We start from the raw sequence: 18614 nt of genomic DNA on the forward strand, positions 1-18614 counted from the left end.
AAAATTAATAATAATCAAATTTTACTTAAATCCATTATGGCTAAGTGTGCAAAGAAGCTAAGACAAGAAAAAATACAAACCACAGATAGCTCAGAATCAGAGGAAGAAGAAGAAGGTGAAGCCTGCATCTACTGTAATGATCTTTATTCAAATTATAATCATATGAGAGTTGGATAAATTATCTACAATGTCAGGGATAGGCTTATGAAGCTTGCTCAGAATTAGATTGTGATTCATTTGCTTGTGAATTAAGAAAAGTTGTTATTCTAATTGTGACACTGAAAAATTAAAGTTAAAAATTAATAATGTAGTATTACTCACACCAACCCACTGGTTGGTCTAGTGGTTAACATGTCTTCCCAAATCAGCTGATTTGGAAGTCGAGAGTTACAGCGTTCAAGTCCTAGTAAAGCCAGTTATTTTTACACAGATTTGAATATTAGATCATGGATACCGGTGTTCTTTGGTGGTTGGGTTTCAATTAACCACACATCTCAGGAATGGTCGAACTGAGAATTTACAAGACAACACTTCATTTACACTCATGCATATCATCCTCTGAAGAATTATCTAAACGGTAGTTACCAGAGGCTAAACAGGAAAAAGAAAAAAAGTATTACTCACACCATTTTATCATATAAAATATTAATTCTTGTGATCTGACAATAAATTTGATAAATGAAAGCAATAAAAATTTACAAATACTTTCAATAGGTATCATTTTTTTTCCAATCGCTTGGTCGAAACAGCACACTTGCACATGTTTTCAAAAACTAGCTCCCATAAAAAAATTATTATCTTGGGGAGTTTGTACATTTTGCTAATTAAAATAAACACATTAGAGAATTTAATTATTATATTGTTATAATATTTATCTATTTTGAAGCTAAATAATAATAAAGTTGCATTAAGTATCCTGTTTTGCCCAATTTTCCCCTAGTTGTTTTTAGTTAATGTAAGATGGGGACTAGAGAAGTAAAGGGTAAGAGGTTTAAAACCTCCTTGACTCCACTGTTTTTTATTTGTCCTTCAAAACAGGTTCCTGTTTGGAATATCATATAATTTTAAATTATTTTGAATTTTTTCAAATTAATTTCAAATTTTTTCTTAATAACAGGGCTAAAGGACTTGAGGATTCATCAAAACGTGCCACTACAATGCCATTAATTTTTACTTGTTATTTGAACAAATTTTGATAGGAATCTTTTTCAAACTGTGTTCTTACTCCATAAGTAAAACACTTTTTACATTTAAATTTTACACTATTTCAATTTTTGTAAATTCAGGGGTTACAGAGTTTTTTGGTGAAGGGTGGTCTAAGCTCTTGATCAGAAGGGTACACAGAGTACAGAAGAGCTTACAAAGAATAAGGAGTCATGGAAACTCTTTAACACCATATTTTCTTATACTTCACCTTGAAAGTAGACGAAGATGTGAGAAAGAACAATTTGAAATTGAAACAGAATGAAGATTCAGTTATTTCAATTTTGTATTAAGTATATTAAAAGTGCAAGAGGATAAGACAGTCTGGGGTAAGGGAGCCTTAAACTGTTTTTTCATGTTTCTCCCTGAAGATAAAACAAATTTTGAAAAAGAATGGTTTAAATATTAAATTATTTTATTTGCTCATATTTATGGAGATAGGGACTGAGTCAGCGCACAAGTAGGCCTGAGCCATTTTCCATTTTCTATTTTCCTATAAATTGAGTGAGATTTTCAATAGATTGTTTGAATATTTGCAAAAAGGAGAGGATGACTGGAAGGTGGAGGGCAAGGATGGATTTATCACTTTGGACACCATTAAGTTTCATACTTGTCAAAGAAGGTGGAGTTCATTTTTAAAAAAGATGGTTTGAATCTCACACATTTAAGTTTTGTTAAATAAAGGAATCTGGGAGGCTAGAAAATAGTGGGTAAAGAGGCCAGGCCTCTCTCTCTTTTTCCTGTTTAGCCTCCAGTAACTACAGTTTAGATAATTCTTCAGAGGATGAATGAGGATGATATGTATGAGTGTAAATGAAGTGTAGTCTTGTACATTCTCAGTTCGACCATTCCTGAGATATGTGGTTAATTGAAACCCAACCACCAAAGAACACCGGTATCCATGATCTAGTATTCAAATCCATGTAAAAATAACTGGCTTTACTAGGACTTGAACACTGTAACTCTCGACTTCCAAATCAGCTAATTTGGGAAGACGCGTTAACCACTAGACCAACCCGGTGGGTTAAAGAGGCCAGGCCTGACCTTTATTAACTATTCTTAGTTAATAAAGGTCATTTATTTTGAAAAAGAACAGTTTATATATCACAATACTTTAATTTTTGTTATTTTAGGGAGCACAGGAATCGAGGGTTAGTGCTGGTGGATTTGAGTTCATAACATAGTCAATTTGAGTTCATAACATAGTTGACAAACCAAATATTACTAATACTGACAACAACCTTGATTGATATTATTCACACAAAAAGGGTATTATTTAGAGAACTCATTTTGACTTTAATGTAAGCAAACATTTTCTTATAAATACATTTCTGGAAATGCTTTGTTGCTGAATGAGTAAGTGATGGCTAGAAAAATATTTTACCCTAATTACTGCTCCTAGAGTAAAATGAAACCATTCTGAAATTCTTGGAACTCAAACTACAGGGCAAAATTGGTTATGTTTTTCTGAACTGAAAAGTATTAAAATTCAGTATTCTATTGCAATTAGTTTTTAATAAAATTATTGCAAAGCCCAAAAAATTAAAGTCAAAAAAAGGCGTTTTTATGTTTGCTGTAAATTAACTTTGTTAAATTATCAGTATACAAATTAAAATTTCTCTAATAGAATTAGAGAAATACTGCAAATAGAAATAGTACACAATTTTCAAAAATTTGATTTAAAAAAGAAAGACCAAAATGAAGTAGGAAAACATTAAAATATTAACTGCTTCACTATTCTTCATGAAGTTAATTTCTAACAAAACCTTTTGCTAATTCCATTTTCTCCAATCTTAATGCAGCCTCAGATAGCTTTACTCTCAGGAAAGCATAATCTTGCTTTAACGTCTGCATATAATCTGCATTACTACCAAAAATCAATGCTTAGAAAAATCAAAAAGTTAACAAGGATGCAGTCATGACCCCTCATTATCTAACATTGTATTATTAGTAAAATAATATTAACATAAGGACTATCAACTGAATAGAATACAATAAATATTCAGACTTTCTTAACTATTTTTCAAACATGTTTTCATTTAATCTTTTACATTTAGTTCCTGTTTTTTTTAAATAAGCAAATTGAAGGTGAGAATGCAGTGGTGGAACTTGCCTTAAAGTTCCTGACCATCAATTAGTTAACAGCATGTATATAAACATACATAAACATTTGTAAAATATTAAACCACTTTTGACCACGAATATTATACATATTTATTTGTTTACAAATTTTTCTAATCATCTATTAAAGTTTTTATATTATAGAGAGAATGAAAATTTCACTCACTGTTTCTTAACATAGGACCAGGTACCAATTGACTAGGAAATGGACCTGGTGGTAAATAAACACGATGAAGAATTTGGTATTTAAACTCCTTTTCGGTGGGATTTGAGGTATCAAATACAATTCCATAATTTATCCGCTGAGCGCCATAGTAAAACAGATTTTTAACATCATTTTCATGAGGCAAGGAAATAAATTTATCTATAAAAAAAAGAAAAACTTCAAAATTTGTTAGCAGAAATGCATAAAATGCTTCAATTCTGAAAATTTCATTCCTCATAAAAAGAATAAATTTTCAATTTGTAGTTATATATATTTACTTACCTCATACCTCACCAGTAAATGCATACAATTTGTAAATGATGTACTTGTTATAAAAGGCAAGATTCTTTTTAGAAGTTATACCATTTTGCCTGTACATTTCTTTTATTAATAGAATAAAAAGTAATTAAAAATTTTATATCCATCTTACCAGCAAAAAAGATGCGTTTTCTCAAGATCTGTCAGTTTATTTCAAACCATCATCAGGAGATAAATATAATAGAAATCAAAAATTAAATAATTACAGTCGTAACTCTTTGAATGTCAAAAGTATACTTAACATATGGAATTTATGTTCAGTATACTCTTGCTCTTATTCTTATTTCGGTATACTTTTGACACTCAAACAATCATGACTGTGTAATTATTTTAATGTTTGACTTATATTATTTTTCTCTCCTGATGATGGTTTGAAATAAACCGAAAGATCTCAAAAACACATATTTTTTGCTGGTAAGGTAGTTATAAAATTTTTAATTATATTTTATTCTACAAAAAAAAAAATTATCAGCTTAAATCGTGTTTAAGAAATTTATTCTTTTATTATATCATGTAAATAATGCTTCAGCAAACTAAATTAGACACTATGCCTTTAAAAGGATCTTTTTTTGTTCTGATAAATATTTATAATGCAGAAAAAGTTGTGTAATTAATAAGTGGATTTACATTATAATTTTTCCAACAGTTTTTTCTCAAACATATAAAACCATAGTATATATAAAGTTATATATTCTGTTATATTTCCTGTTATATTCTCAACAATATTCCCCAATCTAAATCCAGATTTTAAAATCCCAATATATTTCTTTTTTAAGGATACATAACAAAAAGACAGAGCTGTATCACCCAAACCTGTAAGTAGGTAAAGAAAAAAATCATTAATTCATAATATAATCAGGGAAGAAAAAGTTGATCTCTTCAGAAAACAAATTAAATTTTAACCATTGCATAATTTTCTTATAATATTATTTTATTTAAAAGCAAATCTATTACCAATAAAAAATAAAATTTAAATAGGGTTATAAGAGGTCTCCATGAAAATAATTAAAAGGTAGCAAATATATGTTAAAAATAGAAATAAGAAACTTAGGGTGTAAGGGGTAAAGGGTTCACTTTTAAACACAAAACGAATGGATAAAAGAAAACAAAATTATAAAAATATACTTCAAAAACCAGCAATTTATTAAAAATTTAAGACTGCTTAAACCATTGAATTAAAAAAATAAAAAATTTTAAAAATGTTTGTCACAAAATGGAATGTAAGTAACAAAGATCTAAAGAATCCTGTTTATTAATGAAAATTTATTTTTTATTTTTTGTTTTCTTTAATCCTTCTTTGTATCTTAGATAATTGATTTGTTTATTTAGTGGGTTTGTTTTTTTTCTTTCTTTTCTTTTTTTGATTTTTTTGTGTTTATTTCTTATTTTTTTAGTTTAGGGTATCATATATTTTTTGTTGCTTGAGTATTTGAACTTTTATTGCTGTTTTATTGTCTGTTTACTTACATTATTATTTTGAATTTTTGTCTAAAATTTATATTTTTTGTTATTTTTTTTAATTTTAGATTTTATTATTGTAATAATATATACTTATAAAAAAATTACAAAAGTAAGCTTAAAAATTGTTCAATGGGTCTACATATGTAACACAAACTAGAACAATGGTATCATCAGACACCAAATGATACAGTAGGAAAGTTAAGTTGCTGCTTACCAAGATCATAGCACTTGTACATGAAAACTGCCATCTTTGAACAGTAAGATGACAGTTACTTACTTAATGAACTGTCAGGTGGACTTCCATGGATCATCAGAATTTCATGGGTCAAAAAAGCATTCATTATACTGAATCTATTTATTATAACTTTCCATGATGTAGCCAGCAAATTTCTCTAGCCACTGAAGAGGAGTACAGATTGATCTGTATGCTTAAATATACAGCTCACAGACTCACTCATCAGGGCTTAATAGAACTAAATATTGCCCTCAAGACTAACTTCATCACTAATTCACAATTTCCTGGAAACTAGAATCCTAAAATTAAGCAGTTACTCTCAAAGAGTGTCGTTAGGAAAAGTGAACAAAAATTATTTCATTAACAACTACTAGATGGTCACATTAATTAGGAGATGTTAAAAAGTTCTGATGCTAGGTAAGTTCTGAAACTCTTGAAACCTATCTAACATACACTCCCTTAAGACAGCAAGCCCCACCATGCAGGGTTTTTCCATTCATCTTAGGCAAAGACTAGTAGCAAAACAATTTTTTAATACCAGCAAACCTCACTCTCACCAAGATCGAACACCAAACTTTGTCAGCAATACTTATAACAACAATATCAGTTAATATTTATTTCAAATTTTGGAATTTTACACCACTCCGCAATAAATTGTATCCAATAACGAACATTTATCTACTGAGCATATTGTAACTGAAGCTTGAAATCCAACACAGAGACAACTCCAGCAATCTATGAAAGCACATCTTGAATTTTCCTTTAAACCACTACTAAAAGGATGAAGCTGGATTAAGGATGAAATTCAAAATGTCTGTATATTTTATATCAAACTGCTATAGAGGGGGGAATTAAAATATAAAAGAAAATAGAACATACCTATAAAAAACTGAAGCTTCAATTTTAACTACATCTTAAATCCTGAAACATGATAAGTACTGATTCCTGAGTATTTTTTAATTTTTATTGAACATGCTAGAAACAAACTGTTACAGATGAATTATAAAATTCTCTAAAAAATTTGTTTTGGGAATTCCTTTTAAATCATCCTTAAGTGATTAAAACCAGGTCACATATTAATAGTTTACACTCCAAAACTGCTTAAAACATTTGGGTCAGCAGTTAAGTAGTAAATTACATATTAACATTAACGGGAAAGCCTTTCCCACTCATAACTAGTTCTCTAAAATAGAAAATTTACCAAAAAAAGAAAATTAAAATTGGCTTCAACCAGGTAAAAATTTAATGATCTCTTTAACAAGTTAAAGTGTTTTTTTAATTGGGTTATGTGTTAAAAGAACTTAGAAATGTGTTAAAAACCCTAGAAATTCAGTAATGCACTTGCAAGAGCAGGTTCTGTAACTAGTAATCTAAATCAATGATTACCATATAATTAGTTAAGTTATGCTTTTTAAACAACTCTTATAAATCTTATATAATACAAACTAGTAATATTAATCAATACAGTTAACTAATTTTATGAATATTCATACAAGTTATTAAACATCTCATTTGGTATGATTTAGTAATAAATGAAAATTCTAACATTTTTAACTTTAAAAGTTATAAATTTAGCAAAGAAAATTATGTTACGTTAATATTCTAATAGATAATACTGAAATTCTATAATATTCATACTCTAATTACTGTAGTGTTAAAAAAATATTCTTAAAACTATAGTAAAGTTATCACTGGTGAAATTCTTAGGTGCAATGATTGATTGTAATCTCTTTTATAATTATGTAGATTACAACACTAAGTCCATGCACTTTTTCTCTAGGAAATATTTAAATTTTCTGATAAATTGATGAGAGCAGTTAATCATAAACTGATCTCTTACACACATTACTCGTAACTGTTTTGGAAATACTGTTTCTTTCACCTAAACAAAATTTAGAAAAACTTTTTGGCTATAGAATAAAGCCACACCTTTTTGGTAGTGATAAAAAAATAAAACTTTTAAATAATCTTTTAAAGAGCTGTGGATTGTTCTTTCTTTAATACTATTAAGCAATAACTGCAGGAGCAAAGTTTATTTTTTTAGGAATACTGAACAATAGGTTTGTCTACAGTAAACAAGAATCGCCTAGATAAAATATACCAAAATTATATATGGGTATTCTGATGACTGATGTTTGATGAGGTTCCATTGAAACAAATTGTTCCTTTCTTGCATAAAATCAAGAAATTATAACAATATATTACATATACTTATAACACATAATTTAAAACTTACCATCAACCTTGGATGACCCAATTTCTGTCTTAACTTTATCCATTATTTTTTTTGTAAATTCTGTTTCTGGTCCATAAGCCACTAAAAGAGAAGGATACGATAACAAGCAATTCTTCATATCATTGCTGGTTAAAACAGAGAAATTAGTTTCTTTTATAAAATCAGTACGTTTCTTACTCCTATCATCAGTATTAATGTGCACAAAAAGCAATGCACAGATTATCAAACACGGGAACAAAATTTCACACAAAGTCCCACAAAGATGGTGTCTTCTAATCTTACAGTTCTTCCAAATAACAGCATAAAGTATATTACAGGTGTTGAACATCTTAATAAATATTACATAGGTGTATAAAAAAATTAATCCTGCAAAAGTACAAAATTTACACAATATAAAACCATATAAATTTTACATTTATTGAAAAATAACAAATGCATTTAATCTTATTAAATTACATATATTTAATAAATCGTTGCATATCATATGTACAATGCAAGTAAAAAGTTTTAAAAAAATATAATGTAATCATATGAATTCTTGATTCTCCAATTTTCCATGACTACTTTATATGCCAACCTCAACAAAAACTAATTCTGCTTTCTCTGTAATAAAAAGGCTGCATGGTGAAAAAAATAAGGGAAAATAAAGTTGGGGAAGGTTTCATAAGAATAGAAAACCTGTTTCCATAATTAATTTGAGTTTTCATTATTGAATTTCCCATAAATAAATACTGACTGATTAATAAAGTAATTCATAATTAGTCAACAATAAGGTAATATAAAAATAACAAAGGGTAATTTTTAAAAATTGTGGTTGAGAAATATTATATAAAAACTGCTTGTATAATTATCATTAATTTAAATTTATTTTTTGATTTTACAATACTACTTTATTGACATTGTTGTCCATAAAAAGACAACTTTATTGATATGTTGTCCATATATATATATATATATATATATATATATATATATATATATACTATAAAGATTTCCTAAACTCACTCTTACAAATGAAAATAATAAATGTTTTATTAATAAATTAACTTTCCAAAATTGATACTCTTAAAAAAAAATTGTGTACAAAAAATTACAGTTTTTCATACAGATAGATAGATGGTGTATTTAAAATATATATTCTATGGTGAAAGAAATTATGTAATTCAGTATTTGAAAGTAATCGGCAAATAATTTTTGTTTTGAGTGAGGTTATGATTTTTGTTTTAATATTATGTGTTTACTTTTTTCACTATCTTTTTATATAGCTTGACAAAAATTTTTTAATAACATAATCCAGAGTTTAATTTTGTAGCCATTGATTGTGGATAACATGAAGTCCATTATTACTGTATATTGAAGTTGAAAACAAATACTACAATAAGTACTATCAGTCTGAAAGTAAACTAATATTACCATATTTTTTGCCTCAAAATTCCAATCATCATAGATAATTTTTAACAAAGCAACCAACTAATGCAAAGAAGTATTTTCAGCCACAAGAACAAAATATACTTTATGTAAGTACAAATTAACAACATTATTTGGGAACACAAAATGCTTTACTTTAATATAAACATTCATAACATAAAAGCATATGTATTTTCTTCTTCAACTTCCTGAAAGAATAATGCAAACATCTGCTTTAGTGAGGTGTTATACCTTTACTCATCTGTAGCAGTGCCTTTTCTGCTAAGTTAATAATAATAAAATAAAATACATTTCTTCTTAACTTAAATTTGTACAATTGATATTTATTTACTTAAATAATGAACCACATATATAACCCATGATGTAACTTTCAATCTAGCATCACATTTCAATCTTTGATCATATTCATTCAACAGGAGATTCAGTATAGTCAGCTTGTGTCTGAAAACAAGCCCAACTACTGTATCTGGGCTACCAACTATTAGGTAGCATAAACAGTATTACTAAGTAAAGATTATCATCCTCACTTATTTCCTTCACAAAAAAAAATTAAATATGTATCTGTCTACTCATATATAGATATATTTACAAAAAACGTTTTTTAAGATAATACGTAAGTTTATCATTTCAATATATTTATCATTGGAATGTATTAAAATTAAGATACATTTTCATTTGAAATAATATGTACAAGAAATAAAACAAAACTAAAAGCTAAGTTTCTAAAAATATGAAAGAAAGGTGATAATTTTATTATTCCAAAGTTACTTTTGTTTTCAGGTTAGAGCAAAATATTAAATAAAAAGATTTTTCATAACACCAATTACTCATGAAAATTTATACTTAAAAAAAATAAAGATACATAAAAATAAAGAAAAATCACATACAGAAATAATAAATAAGTAAATAAGGTCTAGTAGGTTCTTCCACGCAGTTCTACCGTTTCGTTATTCACTTCACTTCCACAACTTCCTGGAGACGAAGCTCATCAGCTATTTCAGTTACGTCCAACTCCAGAAGGTCACGGCAAAAATTTACTCCCCGGCTGGTATTCAGTGTTTTGCGGCACATCGTACTTACGTTTATACCACCCATATTACTAAAACGTAAGAAAGATTGACTGTCCTCGTCGTTATGTTTCGATCAGAATCGATCCGTCTCGTGAATTCCTGATGTTCTTTGGGGAACCACTTGAACCCATCACAACTTTGGCAATCAGGAAAGGCGAGAATTTATGTAGGAAACCACCTTCCTGATTATTTTGAAGAACTACAAATCTGATTTTCTTGTATTGTAGACTTAATTTGTCACCATTTAAATTAACATTTTTTTCGAGGCGTTAACCTCGTCAGACAACGCCGAGAGAGACCTTTTCACTAGACTATTTTTGGCGGATTTTTCAGATGGACCACCAACCATCATAGAATTTATTTAAAGACTTGAAAGATTGATCCCACGAGTACTGGCGATACAACGAACCGCTTCTGCAGAGCGCACGCGTACTGTTGTTAGAGCTAAATACAACTGAATTTGCCCAAGTGCCCAGAGGATATCGTTCGAGACTCACTACGTAGAGCCATTCAACCATCAACACGATAGTTTCCACCTTGGGTCACGGTTGCGTTTCGTAATGATGTCACAACACCATCGAATGTAAATATAAAAAGAAATAGTGTGGGATGTTGTTCTGTAATTGTGAATGGGTATATGTTGTAATTAGTGTAGTGTTCTTGATGTAGTTTATGTGCAAAGTGTTCTGCAGCTCTGTGTGTAGTGGGAAGAAAAGCTGCAGAAGCTAGGCCCGTGGGGATGCCAACCCCCAAAGTCTTAAAGAATAAGACTCCCCGTCGGAAGAAAACAAGAAAAATGGTATAAATAAAAAGTTGGTATGATTTCTGTACCCAAAATGGGGGCGGGATAAATCTGAATTTTGAAAATTACTAAATTTATTAAGTTCAGATAATAAAAATAAACTGAACTGAATTAAATAAAAATCTATTTTAAAGGTTATATTTAAATTTAAAAAATAAAAAAATTTTAATTTTTTAATACAAAAAATTGTTTTTGTTCAATTTAATGAGTAAATAAATAAAAATATTGTCACCTAATAATACTCATCACTGATGATCTCTTACCATTGTTGCAAAAATGAAGCTTGCATGATTGCTGTGTAATATTTCATTTAGTGTTTCACTACTACACTGTTAGTTTCTTGAAAATTTATTGTGATCGGTTGGTTAATTTTTTTTAATCTTTCCAAATTTGTAAGCCATTTTTGTTACACATATTTTTTACCTTTTTTGTAATTGTTTTTTACTGAATTAATCTTTTCTGTGCTACCTGCTAACATTGCTATCAACATGTCTCTTAGTAAACAGGAGAGGGTCACACTTTTAAAGACGAGGGGCTTTGGTGATAGAGTTAGGTCGTAAAATTAAGTCTGTGAATTGCTCAATGCAGCATTTAACAATCGAAACCTTATTTCAAAAGGTACAGAGTAAAAAACATATCGTTAAAGATTATGCAAAAATTTATTGAAAATCCTCATTCCTCGACTCAAACAGCAGCACGAAAACATAACATTAGCCAAAGTTCAGTGATTCGAACATTAAAAAGTGAAAATTTCAAACCTTTCAAAATTCATCCGTTGCAAGAACTTAATGAAGATGACTACGATCAGACTTCAGTTCCGCGAAACTATTATGAGCAATCAAAATAAATGTATGGGCAGGTATTGTTGGTGGGCAAGTAATAGGGCGTATATTTATTGATAGAAATTTAAACGTAGTGAAATATGAGGCTTTGCTTCTAGGCCATAACATTCAAAACGTTGTTGGCCCACACTTCCATAACGTTTGATTAAAAAAAGATGTTGCCGCGCCACATTTCAGTCTTCTAGAACGGAGATTTTAAATGCATTTTTTCCTGCAAGATGAATTGGCTGAAGGGGTCAAATAGAATGACCAGCGAGATCACCCGACTTGTCACAACTGAACTACTTTCTATGGAACTACATTTTTAACAGAGTATTTTTTAACATAAGTCCCAAGATATCAATAATTCGCAGAATAGAATGCGAGAATCATTGCGATGAAACTTTGGTGAGTTGTGCGCACGCCCGCGAAGGTTTCTGAATTATTTAGTTTGAATTAGTATGTTTACACCAGCACCACCCGCTAGGTGGCATCTTTAAGCGCTAACATTATATTTTTCATCAACGTCAGTTGTTTATAAAATTTCGTAAAATTCGTTTATAGTCCGTCTCACAAGACTCAAAGGCATCTAGCCCCGTTGTTGGATTTTCATGGAGTTTGAATTTTACTGAAGTTGAGAAAGAAGTCTCCGCCGGATTTTCGGCTAATTTTTCTAGCAACCGCTTTTTCTCTTTTCTCACTCTTTATACGTGGGATCGCAACACCCCGTTTTCCATCTTTGGAAATGGATCACCTTTGAGTTTCATAAATTCATACACACTATTTATTGCTTCTGGGACCTCCTTTTTTCTTTTTTACGGTAAACTTAAGTTCACTCATAATTATAAAATGCTCAACCGATTATAAAACGTGATTACCTTTTCTCAATCAAAACTCGAATAAAAAGTAATGGAATTCCTCAAATGCTCTTTAGATCATCTGGATCACGAATACAGAATCAACAAATAAGGGCAACTAGTTAATTGGACTATACTCAAGCATTCAATAATTTAGGCTTATGGGTAATTATTTATTTTTACATTGGTCTGGCCGTATTTGAAAACTATGAGCAAATAACAAACAATGTAGCAATATTGTATCTTGATATGATTCTAAGTAGGTCAAGTAGGTCAAAAGTAGACTTTATTTTAATTACCTTTTTTAACCACTCAGGGGCAACCGGTAACCACCTAAAAGACGTTGCCTCGGTTGATCCCAAGTGACGTGGCGTCGACTAGCCCTTCGTATCTCTAGTGTATATCCTGGCCTCCCATCGGGGTCCCTTCCGGTTCATCAGAACATCCCAACTTCCACATCTGGATGCCGTTATGTTCCTCCCATGAAGGGCTACCCTCCCGTCACTATATCTACTCAAGGTCCGGGTATGCGTGCCCACCTTGCACACCACCTTGAGGGTCCCAAATGCTTCATCAGAAGCGTCCCGACCCAGGTCTGCTTGTAGCAGAGCCAGAACGTCCTCGGCAAAAGAGCTGTCTCTCTGGCCCTACACGGGTCCACGATTCCCCACTTTGGCTCCATTATTTTTTGAGCCAATTCCTCCCTTTTTCCCCCACGACGCACTGACAGAAGAATCAAAGGTTAACATAGTGATATTATTATTTTATACACGGATATTGAATTTATACCAAAAAATTTAACACAGGAAATAATTTATACCCAGTATAAAAATAATTATAATACTAATACAGAATAGAAATAATACTTGACTAGTCCGTGTTTATTTTTACAATAAATAAATCACGATAGATTATAAACTACGTTTATATATGTCAGACATTTGTAATGTCAGACAAATGTATGATAAATTACCTAATCATTTAGCTTTTGTCTACTGATGCAATTATAATACTTGTTGAGAATAGACCTACATTTTTATAACTTTTAAAAATATACCATAACATCTCTTTTTACGTCAAAATACTTAAACAGCAAAATTAGAAAGTATTAAAAAGTAATCAATCCTTAATGCATCTAGTAACATAAAATAAGTTGTTATTTACATGAAAGAAATTTGCTCCTGCGCGTGAAAACTAAACTGAATGTTTTCAGTGTGGATAACAAGAACCGTACTAGCCGTGCTAGTCCAAGCTTCATTGCGGCACCTATACATTAGCTTTGTATTGAATTGAATTGCCATCAGTAATCAAAACAGGATTACGATATGAATTTCTCTTCCTACGGAAGTGCACGTAGTACGTTTGCAATGTTGAAAATTTGAATCTATTATTTTTTGTATCTCCCTGAGAGCATTTATCCTTGTCACAATTTATATTTCACAATATTTTTATTGTTATTGGCAAGTACAAGTAATGATTGACAGATCGTCGACTTAAACGTTTCTGCTGATTCTTCTGGAATGGCTAATATCAGTTTATTAACAGCGATCATAAATAAGGCTCAACTGTGAGCCTTATAGTTTGGTATTTAAAATTTTTTTTTGAGATGAGACGGTCAAAATCTATTAAAGGCTCTGCGCTGGGCACTTCTTAAATTTTAAATAAGTTATCTACGAGAGTAAGTCAATTATTATCCGCAATTTAGTTATATTTTTGTTTATGTTGGTAGTAATGACGTGTTGCGTAGATGACTCATGCGTGGTTTAATTGTTATGCCTGTGCAGGTTTGATGCTGCTAGGTTAGTTCCATTATCGCTTCCCTGCAGTTAACCATGGCTGCTCCGCTTTCTGTTTGCACCAAAGAAGAGCAACGTGATCCGTTCAGTGATCCGTTTTTTGTGGTCGGAAGGCGTGTCAGGGGCCACAGTACGGGAACAGTGTGTTGTCGCGACGGAGTGTCTACGAATGGATTGAAAAACTTTTAAATAGTCGCAAAAGTGTTACGCATGAGGAAGGAGTCGGACGACCGTTTACCGCCACAAATGAGGAAAACATTGAGCGTGCACCTGACATGGCTTTCTTAGACAGACGAGTAATTATCGATGAAGTAGCTCATCGTCTGCAAATTAGTCACGGTTCTGCCTACGAAATCATCCACAACAGACTTGGGTTTCATAAAGTGTGTGCAAGATGAGTTCCAAAACAACTCACACAGTTGCATAAACAAACGCGCTTGGACATCTGCCAAAAACATTTGGATCGCTATGATAACGAACGAGACATCTTCTTAGACAGCATCATCGCCGGTGACGAAACACAGATCCATCATTACAAGCTGGAGAGTAAACGGCAGAGTATGGAATGAAAACATCCACATTCGCCCTGCAAAAAAAGTTCAAGACCCAACCGTCCGCAGGAAAACTGATGCTTACGGTTTTTTGGGACCCACAAGACCTAGTACTGGAACATTAGGAGGAAAGGGGCACGACAATAAACAGTGCGCGTTACAGTGAGATGCTTGCTGCCAAGCTGAAGCCTGCAATTCGAAGCAAACGCTGAGGACTGCTGTCGAAAGGTGTTGTGTTGTTGCAAGACAATTCCCGTCCAAATACTGCTGTCCACACTGCTGAAACGCTCCAGAAACTAAACTTTGATGTACTGGATCATCCTCCGTATAGTTCTGATCTTGCCCCTTCTGACTACCACTTGTTTGGTCCACTCAAAGAGTCACTAAGGGGCCGTCGATTTACCTCGGAGAACAGTGAAAGAAGCGGTGCATTCCTGGCTCGCAGCTCAACCGAAAACCTTTTTTTATGAGAACATCAGGAAGCTTGTGCAATGATGGGCCAAGTGCATTGAAATGCAAGGGGATTATGTTGAAAAATGATGTACATGTAAGTTTCCTATTTCTATTGCAATAAAATGTATAACTACATTGCGGATAATAATTGACTAACCCTCGTATTTCTGTCCAACCTATGCGCCCAAACGGACGTAGTATAAGAGGCCATACTTTCGAAGACACCTCGGTACACCATGTACAAATGACGGCCCGACAACCCGTAAGCAATCCTCCTAAGCTTGTGCATCACAGAGACGCGGCGTCCGCCGCTACTTGCCTAATGTGATTGCTAAACAGCTACTTATCATCAAACATAACACCTAGGTACTTATGAACTTTAGCTTGGCTGATCACATAGCCTTTATACTTGATGTGGGGGTTTTCGACTGCACAATTTGTCTGCATACTTGAGAAGCATAAACTTCGTCTTGGGCATAGAAATCTTTAAATTTTGAATGTCCATCCAGCCCTCTGCGGTTGACAAAGCCGCTTGCATCCGGTCTTCTAGCTGCGGTCATGAGTTACCACGAACTAACCAGGAGACAATCATCGGCGAAAGCCTGGGCCGTGATCCTTTCCGGGAATGTCAGTTTCAAAAATCCGTCGAATACCAGTTTTCACAGCAAGGGACCGAGGACGGAGCCGTGCAGGCTTCCCCTGGTGACGGACTTTTCCACAACTAAGTGCTGTTCTTAAACAGCATCCTTAAACAGAGCCGTGCGATCAGACTAGTAGTCACGTAATACGGCCTGCAGGACTACGGAAACATTGCGGCCTTCCAACTCATAGAGGACAGAACTCCAACTCGAGGAAGGAAATGCTGTCTCTATGTCATTAAAAATTGCCAAAACATATTTACAGCCGGTGCTTTCCACCTCGACAAGAACATTTAAGATGCAATCCTCGGTGCCAACAAATATATGAGTACCTTGATGTTCAGTCAAATATATAACATCAGTTACTGCAACGACATTGTTTTCAATAACTCCAGTTACTTCAGGAAGTACTGAGTCAACAATAAAGTTCGTGCAATCTCGTCCCACTCCTACATCGAAAGGGGAGAAAGTCACCACTGGTGGTGTTTTAGGTAGCAAGAACATTTGAGAAAAAATTGCTGTGTATTCTCTTTAGGGGCTCAGTATCAGGAGGTACTTTTTTGACAGGTCCATCAACTTTTTTATGTACCTTTACTTGGACCTCAATTTTATTTAGATTTTTACCTTAGACCAATGTCTTTATAATTTTTATTCAAAATATTTACTTTTTGCTGTAAATTAGCAGGACTTGAAAGTTCTTTGGAAGTTTCCATTCATGATCCTCTCAATCATACTTCCCGGATTGCTGCAAGGTTTGAAAACAGCTGATGTGCAACCTTTAGCAAGGAAGGGGTAATAGTGATTTTGTATAAGTCAAGGTGTTCGAATGCTGATGATTTTTCTTTTTTCAAAATTGCTGACTGACCTTTTTAAGTGTTTTCACCTCATGAATTACAGTTTCCATTTTATAAATTGGAAAATTTCTGCAATAGCAGATGTGTTGCCATTTACAATTTCTGTATGACGCCTCACTATGCATGAAGATTTACTGTCTTTCACATCTGACTGTAGTGTATCCAAAGTGTTGGCATTTAAAACATTGTGTAAGTTGCAATACGAAAGCTCTTATATCTACTAGATGATGTATGCAAAGAGCCCATACCTTCTCAGACAAGGAAGATCTGTTAAATGTGAGTACATGAAAAACAGAAGGAAGAACTTTACCATTTATTCTCATGTTCAGCCACACCTTGATTTGCTAATTCTCCTACTACTTCTGCTTCTTCAGTACAATTAAGCAGATCACAACACACAACTCTTTTGATGAATTAAGGGTGCTATTTGGTTGAACAAGCACGGGGAACTCGCCTATCTACTTAAACATCAGAATTTTCTGCCCTTGGCTGTCATTTACAATATCGACGAACAAATAAAAAACTTTCCTAGGTACTTCTTTAACAAGGCCATGAAAACAGCTGATAATCTCCCAGGCAATCAAGAATGGGCTCATTTTGGAGAAGTTGCCACTCATTCTCTCCTGTAATCACAATGCTGTTAACTTCTCAGTTCATTTCTAATTCTCTCTGCATCTTTACTTCTTTTCCTTTTCACTTCTGGCAAATTGGCTGATTATAATAGCTGATGAATGTATAATGTACAAGCCTCCTGTACAATTAATTCATATTTATTACCTGGCACTGTGCCAGGTATTAAATGGCAGGTATTTATTACCTGGCAGTGTGTTAAGCTCACTCTTTGCTGTTATTAACAAAATTCATAAGTAAATTAAATAGAGAATAACAATAAATGATGTTTTTGTATTATTTTAAATACCAAAATCTCAGTAGAAGTTATTACTTTCTAGCTTTTTGGTTGAAAGATAATATTACCAAAGTTAATTAAAACTATTTAATAACAAAAATGTTCGTATACAGCATGAAAAAAAGAACTGCAAAACTTTTCTGGATTTACCCTTGACAGATTTTTATTTCAAATACGTTACTGGGTTTTAAAAATGAATGACTATTATTTTTACTTAAAATGAATCAACTCAATCATGAAATACAAACAGAAAACAACTCTGAAAGTTGATTTTAGAAATTGGTTTCTATAGTGTCCCTACAAGTCCTACAGTATTTCAATAAATGTTAGAGAATGTTGAATGTAGTAATGCTTATCTCCAATTAATAATTCTCAGTATGTAGTTTTAACTCATTTTTGTGATTTAATATAAATCTATTTAATGATATTAGAACTAATCAAATGTAAAATTAGGTACCAGCTTACCTGCTGGTCTGTAGGAGACTATAACACAATTACAATTTCATGCACAGAAATAGACTATAACTTAATACAATTAGAATCTCATGCAAAGAAATACTTGGCCTGATTGGGAGTTTAATGGTTAATTCAGTTTAGAAACATTAAAGAAAATCTAAATGACAATTATGTTGCATACAGCCAAACCCCCTTACTAGAT

General features: G+C 32.1%; 1 protein-coding gene across 1 annotated transcript; it reads right to left on the reverse strand.

Annotated features, from left to right (window-relative positions):
* Window positions 1-261: 261 nt before the first annotated feature.
* Window positions 262-10488, reverse strand: LOC142321217 (ABC transporter A family member 5-like). Its single transcript, XM_075359213.1, has 4 exons — window positions 10095-10488; window positions 7780-8145; window positions 3491-3688; window positions 262-278 (listed from the first exon to the last, which is right to left on the reverse strand). The coding sequence occupies exons 2-4, from the start codon at window positions 8105-8107 to the stop codon at window positions 262-264; spliced, it is 543 nt and encodes a 180-aa protein (XP_075215328.1). The 5' UTR covers window positions 8108-8145; window positions 10095-10488.
* Window positions 10489-18614: the final 8126 nt, after the last annotated feature.

This window comes from Lycorma delicatula, chromosome 3 (genome assembly GCF_047948215.1).
Source record: "Lycorma delicatula isolate Av1 chromosome 3, ASM4794821v1, whole genome shotgun sequence".
In the NCBI taxonomy this organism is placed as follows: Eukaryota; Metazoa; Arthropoda; class Insecta; order Hemiptera; family Fulgoridae; genus Lycorma; species Lycorma delicatula.

Bases quoted from the DNA above. Each gene is read 5' to 3' on its own strand.
- LOC142321217 (XM_075359213.1), bottom strand. From the start codon at position 8,107: ATGTTCAACACCTGTAATATACTTTATGCTGTTATTTGGAAGAACTGT. The intron at 3,689-7,779 runs GTAAGTTTTAAA...TTTTTTTTATAG, and splicing joins TGGGTCATCCAAGGTTGATG to ATAAATTTATTTCCTTGCCT.